Source organism: Manis pentadactyla, chromosome 2 (genome assembly GCF_030020395.1).
Source record: "Manis pentadactyla isolate mManPen7 chromosome 2, mManPen7.hap1, whole genome shotgun sequence".
NCBI lineage: Eukaryota > Metazoa > Chordata > Mammalia > Pholidota > Manidae > Manis > Manis pentadactyla.
In genome coordinates this window covers 161633850-161640731 of record NC_080020.1, presented here as the reverse complement: position 1 = coordinate 161640731, position 6882 = coordinate 161633850, and the positions used below count along the sequence as shown (strand labels likewise).

Here is a 6882-nt window from a genome sequence, read left to right as displayed (position 1 = left end):
ATCGAACAGGTAGAGACCAGGGGTGCTTTAATGCCTGTAATGTACACAGGGCACCCTCTACACCAAACTACCCAGTCCCAATATTAACAGAGCCCATGCTGACAAACTCATCTATAACCTCATCTTGCAGGTTTCCTCTAGTTGGGGCCAAGTTCAGCAGTCACTTAGCTATTTTCCTGAAATTGTGCTCATGTGCCTACACAGACCCTCCTCGGAGAAACTGTTCCATTCCATCCCTTTCAGATGTGTGTAGGTGGGACAAGTGCAATGGTAAATCCATCAGTCACTCAACACACACAACGTCCCGGTGGTGGCTTCTGTATCTCTATTCCTTTAGTAGAAAGAAGCTCAAGACAGAAAAATAGTAATGCCTGAAAGCACCCAGCAGTCATCTCACTTAAAGTTTATTTCTTGTGATTTCCAGCATGCAATGTACTTTCTTGGGAGAAAACAATTTTTTGTCTCAGTTCACATTATAAATTAACTTACAAATATAGAATTGTGGTAGAAACAATATTTATAAAAGCTTTTATGATTTTTCACATAGAAAAATATCCATAGAAACTGTTTTTTTGGTACATACTATATGGAGTAGGTGGTTTCTTTGGTTGTCTTCCTGAATAATATTTAAAAAGTAATGGTAATGTTATTTATATCTCAAATGCTTTTTTCTGTATGTATATTTCAAAATAAAAATGTAAGGGTGGTGTTGTGAAAGTCTCAAGAGAATACACAGGTTAAAAATGCCTTACAATGTACTTTGTTCCTTTCTCTAAAAAATTACAACCCCAAACCAGTAACGCTATCAAAAATCCAGCAACATGGTGCATAGGCAACTCATGAGGCATTATCTTCATCTTAATGCAAAGCTGTTCCAGTAAAATCAACAACTATTTGGCATTTTTGAGGTGAGTTCAAACTGTGGCCTAGTATCTGACCGTCATGTACCAGGCCCTCTTCTGGGCACTGGGAGGGTGACCATAAAAATTATTCAAATGAAGATATCTCCTGAGAAGTAAAAGGGAGTGCTAAAAATTAATTCTATTAAAAAATTTTTCTGACCAAATGCTTTGTTTAAAAAACTATAAAAGTTCCATTTAAAAACTATTTCAATAAAAATTCTAACACTGTTTAAAAATGAGAAATCCAGGACACAGGCTAAAAGGGAAAAGATGTCAACTTAACTGGGACAGTGGTCACCCCACACCTCAGGAATACGGCAGCAGAAGCGAGGCAGAGGTGGTGTCCATCCTTGCACGTCTCGGGACCATCTCAAGTGATTATTTCAACCAGAATCTCTGGTCAAGTGAGATCTAGCCCATCCCTACCCACTAATGTCTGCTGATGGATGCCAGCACCTTTGTTTTTCAGGAATTAGAACAATCTTACAAGCACCAACTTTGGAGCCAGACTGCCAGACCTGATCCTGGCTCCATGACTTACTATCTGCACGGCCTTGGGCAAGTTACCTAACACCTCAGAGTTTCACTGCCCTCATATAGAAAATTAGGGGTAGTAATAATACCTACCTCCTAAGATTGATGTGAGGATTAAATGTGCGTCAAGTGTCTAGAACAGCACCTGGTTCTCAGGGCTTACCTGGGCAATTTTTTATTGCTATTATTATCTACCATGTAGGAGACACTGAACATAAGCAGAGGTGACTGGCCAGTTGGATACAGCTCAGGACCTGTGGTATTTCCTAGTACAGTATTTTGAAAACTTCAACCAGTGGCAAAGACCACAAATAAAGGCTTCCTATAAAAATCCAGATATCTGACTTCTCAAGGAAATCAGACTGCTGCCAGACAGGAAATAACAAGCTGCCCACAGCAGCCTTCAGCTAGTCAGTCCCAACCACGCCCAACTGCTTCAGTTGCCAATTGCTCTTTTTCCTGCCTGATAACTTCATTCTCGTTTTTCTGCCGATCCCTATACACATTGGACCTTGTAACCCTGATCTACAGTCCTGAACAGAACAGACATGGTCCCTGCCCTCATAGGGCTCACAGGTACTCTCCCAGAATAGAGTGAGGTGGGTGTCTCTCCAGGTAGGCCCTTATCCAGAAAAACCTGTACAAGCCTGCTGGATTGTAGAAAGTTAGCTCCTAAACCCTTGCTACCCCAAGTGTGGTCAGTGGCCCATAGGGTCACTGGGCAGCTCCAGAGAAATGCAGAACCTCAGTTCCTGTCACAGACCGACTGCCTTGGAATCTGCATTGTAACAAGACCTCAGGTGTGCACGCCGAAGTCGGAGAAGCAGTGCTCTATACCTCAGAGCCCTCCCGGGGGTAGACAAGGCTGTTGACCATGCTGAAGTTGTAGAAGGAGCTGCTGAACGGGCTGCTCTGACCCCCGCTGGTGCTGGCGGGGAAAGGGCTATAATAGGAGGACCTCTGGCTGCTGCCATTGCTGGTGCTGTGACTCAGTTGCAAGGTGTCTGGCGAGGCCTCAGCGATGGAGCTGGGGGCGAATGTGCTGCCGGGGGGTAGCTGGGCCCCCTGGATGCCTGGGTGGCGGCTGCCAGGGAGAGCTCGCTGCATGTTCCCACTGCTGCTGACGCTTAAGGTGCTGAGGCTGCTGAAGAAGGTGTTGAGGCAAGGGGTGGAGGTGAGCATGGATCCTTCCGGTGAGGAGGCAGCACTCTTGGTGCCCTCGGGACGCTCTGGGGACTGAGAAGGCCTCAGCAGAGTGGAGGGGTTGTCCCCTTCTGTCTTCCCACCCACTCCAGACCCCAATCCTGATGAGAGTCCCTCTTCCAATTTTGGTGTCCCTGTGGCCACTGTGGAGGTGCCGCTGGCCTCAGAGAGGCGCTTTCGCTTCCGCCGGAAGTTCCCGTTGTCAAACATTTTCTCACAGTTTGGATCCAGGGTCCAGTAATTGCCTTTCCCTGTGCAGATAAGAAAGGGGAGTCGGAGGAAGACCTGTTTTATACACATGCATTCTGCTTCAAGTTCTGGGAGGAGGAAGGGAGACTCTCATTAAAGGCTGACAAAGATGCTCAGTCCACTTTACCATTAACATTTATCCTTTTGGGGGAGATTTTATTCTTTTTCTTCCCTTTTATTTATTTTAATTAAATTATAGTTTATATATATATGCTATTGGTTTCATGTGCTCAACAAACGTACATTACAAAATGCTCCGTATCAGGTTAATTACCAGCTGTCACCATACAAAGTTATGACAATATTATTGACTGTATTCCCCATGCTGTACTTTCATCCCTGTGATTAGTCTACTTACTCTTCTTTCAAGGAGAAATCTGAAATGAAAATGTTTTGGCTAGTTTTTCCTTCTATGGCATGTCTGCTATTTAAATCTTAAGACCTAATTCTATTCCCAGGACACTTCTAATTCCCCAACACTTCCCCTCTAGGTCCATATTGTGTGCTCTTTATATGCTTAAACTTGAGCCTCCATTGCTTTCTTTACAAAAACAGGAGTAAGAATAGTACCCACCTCTAAGTAGGCTGTGCGAGTTAAGTGATATTTCTGCATAGTAGCTGGCACCCAGTAAGCAGTGAAAAAAAGAGTATCTGTTACCTTTATTATTCACTGAAAGGGTATGATTCTTGCCCCTAAAGAAACACTGCTTTGCTGAACAAACATGACAAAAGCTGTTACTGAGCAAACAGTTGTTTTAACAATGTCTTGGATGGCATATGATCAGAGGACAAGGAAGCTTCTGGGTCTACATTCCCTCCTCACCTTGGGCAGGAGGCACCCCTGCAGCTCTTCTAAGCCTTTCCTCCACTGGGCAAGTCAAATCAGGGCCCCATTTAATGCACGTGCGTGATGCGACTCTTCTGCTTTGAAAATCTCCCTCACCAACTGAGGTAGAAAAGATCTATCATGGAGAATTTTCTCTCCCAAGTTATTTTCACTTCTAGTAAAATGATCTTTTGGCATTCAAGTACTGTTAAGCACCCATTTGGTGGTGAGTGATTTGTAATGGATAACTTCAGTTACTCCTCACGGCTCTATGGAGACAGGCAATATTATGGCTCCATTTTTCAGATGGGAAAACAGAGGTGCAGATTTGTTAGCAATCTGTTGCATTTCCCAGTTAGCAATGGTTTACACAGGCTGGCTCTAGACTCAGCATTCTTAACTAACCACTGTCTTCTATTCCTTCCACAAACTAGAACGCACTCCCCACATTCATTACCTCTGCCAACGTTGCTCCCCAAATAACTGCAGCAGAGAAGAATTTATTCATACAACTGCTGTCTAAATAATAATAACTGCACCTATCAAGATATTTGTATTGTGACACCTTGGTACCAAGCGCTTAGACAAGACACTAGCTATAGATCCTTGAACTTTATAAAAAATCCAGGAGTGTACATGACAAGTCACACAATAATCTCAGGTGACTGAGAGGCCAAATTGGGAAGGTGCATCTTCTAGAACTGCATGTCCCATCCAATATGCTAGCCACCTTGCAAAGTGACCTGTCCAAAGTGAGATGTGGTATAAAACACACACAGGATTTAGTGCCCCCCAAAAAAGTAAAGTATCTCACCAATAACTGTTATATTTGTTACCTTTATGATACTCTGGGTTACTTAAAAATATTAAAAATAATTTTAATTTCAACCACATCTTTGTACTTTTCGAATGTGGCTACTAGGAAATTTACAATCACATGTAGTTTCATTTTATTTCTACTGGAAAGCACCACTCTAGAATGACTTCAGGTAGAAGACTCCAGAGTATTTATGCAATTTGCACAAAATCCTAGATCTCTGTAGTATGCAACCCAAGCAGTTTCCTCTTCGCTTCCTCCTTTCACAACTCTGCCCCCACCTCCCTTCTCCGGAGCGCCTTCTGAAAACCTCAAGCAGGATTCTGTTTCTCTCCTTCTCGAGCTTTCTCCACCGCTACTTCTCAGGCAAGAGGGAAGCTACTAACAATACTGCCCTGTAATCCAGCCTGCCTCATGGGGACGTTGTGGGGAAGCAGGGGAAGGGGGTTCAGAGCAGAATGAAGCCAATGTGCCTTCTCTTCTTTATATTTCTAAATAATTCAGGTACTCAAACCACAATCTGCAGGACCCAGCTAAAGTTCTCTGATCCCTCTGCCGCGTCTCATGATGCCTGCGCCACTCTCCTTAAATCTCTCAAGGTAGGCACAGAACTTGTCTCATGAAGGACACAGTCTCTCAGGAACCCGATGCAGGAGGAAGTGCATCTGTGGACATCCTGAACGGCCGGCCGCTCCCTGGGTCTCTCACCACCTCCTTTGGGAGCTGTGTTGGGATTTTCCCCGCATCTGAGTCCCTTCATAGTCATTGCTTATCTGAGCCCTCATCCGTTCTTATTCCTAATCTACCTCCCGTAATGTGACCCTCCCTCTTCCCTTCAAGAGGCCACACAGATGAACACCACCCAGGGGTGGCTTCCTGAGGGAGATAGGGCTTTTCCATTTCTCTTTAACTGCCCAGCTCTTCGTGCGCGCGCGGGGATGTGGATGTGTGGATGTAGGGACGAGCTGCTCCCTCACCGGACCCTCCAAGGCTCCTCTGGTCCACCTCTTTGTCCTCTCGGTTCCCTCACCCAACCCTGAAGCCTCCACCAGCTCCCATGCACACTTAGAATGAAAAGATCTCATTTGCGTGGGTCTTCAAGGCAGCCACACGCAGACCCCTCACCCGGACCGTGCGCCGCTTCCCCGCGCCCGCGGCCATTAGGCCCCTGTCCCGCCGCCCTCACCTGGGTCGTCCTCGTCGCGGGGCACCTTCTTGAAGCAGTCGTTGAGGGAGAGGTTGTGGCGGATGGAGTTCTGCCACCCGGCCTTGCTGCGCTGGTAGAAGGGGAAACTGTCGGCCACGAACTGGTAGATGTGGCTGAGGGTGAGCTTGCGCTCGGGCGCGCTCTGGATGGCCATGGCGATGAGCGCCGAGTACGAGTACGGCGGCCGCACCATCTTTATCAGGTCCTCGCGGCTGGCCATGGACAGCCAGCCCAGCTCGCCAGGCGCGGCGGGTCCCACGGGCGAGGCGGGCGCGGCGGGCGCGGGCTGCGCAAAGGGCCGCTGCGCGCAGCTGAAGGTGCCTGCCGCGCGCGGCGGCTGCAAGAAGGGCCCGGCCGCGCCCCCGGGCGGCGGCGGCGGCGGGGCGCCCAGGTACGCGGCGGCAGCGGCAGCAGCGGCGGCGGGCGACCCGCCCACGCCCGGCCCGTTGAGCCACAGGTAGGGGTTGGCGGCGGCGGCGGCGGCCGGCGGCGCGCCGTAGTCGCCCAGCCCGTAGGGCGCCCTGGCGGCCGGGGACGCGCCCGGGGCGGCGGCGGCCGGGGGCAGGCCGGGCTGCGAGTACACGCCGAAGTTGTCGCCGCAGTAGAGGGCCATGTCGGTGGCCGGCGGCGGGTGCGGCGCGGCGGCGGCGAGGGGCGAGCGGGGCTGGTTTCGCCGGTCGGGCGAGAGCATCCCTCTGGGGGCCAATCCTGCGGCCCCGCCTCGGCCCTCGCTCTGCAACCTGTACTGAGGCCGAGGGGCAACCAGATACGCGCGGAGCGCGAGCGAGCCGGCTTCTTATAACCGCCCGCCGCGCGGCTCCTCCCGGCCGGGCCCGGGGCTGGGCGGCGGCCCGCGCGCCGAGCTCTCCACGCCCCCGCCACGCCCCACCTGCCCGCGCGCCCGAAGCCTCGCGCCGCCCGCCCCGCCCCTGCAGCCCTTGCAGCCCCTCCTCGTCCGACCCGCGGGGCCCTGGAGCCCCGGAGAGCCCGAGCCTGCACGCTAAGGGCGAAAGCACTCCGGTCCTGGCCCACGTATTATGACAATGAAATAAAACAACAAATGTTGAACCAAGAGAAGATAGCCTAAACAGAACAACTGTTTTCGAACAAGTCTGTGAGTTAACTTTGGGTGGCCAGTGAGGCC

At 50.0% G+C, this 6882-nt stretch overlaps 1 protein-coding gene across 1 annotated transcript; it reads right to left on the bottom strand.

Annotated features, from left to right (window-relative positions):
• Positions 1 to 323: 323 nt before the first annotated feature.
• FOXI3 (forkhead box I3) lies at positions 324 to 6486 on the bottom strand. Its single transcript, XM_036931118.2, has 2 exons — positions 5718 to 6486; positions 324 to 2890 (listed from the first exon to the last, which is right to left on the bottom strand). The coding sequence occupies exons 1-2, from the start codon at positions 6427 to 6429 to the stop codon at positions 2268 to 2270; spliced, it is 1335 nt and encodes a 444-aa protein (XP_036787013.2). The 5' UTR covers positions 6430 to 6486; the 3' UTR covers positions 324 to 2267.
• Between the last annotated feature and the right edge of the window lie 396 nt (positions 6487 to 6882).

What these genes read in the sequence shown, in the direction of transcription:
- FOXI3 (XM_036931118.2), bottom strand. Translation starts at nt 6,429, where the DNA reads ATGCTCTCGCCCGACCGGCGAAACCAGCCCCGCTCGCCCCTCGCCGCC. An exon ending in CCGCGACGAGGACGACCCAG is followed by an intron (nt 2,891 to 5,717) that starts GTGAGGGCGGCG and finishes TTATCTGCACAG; the next exon opens with GGAAAGGCAATTACTGGACC.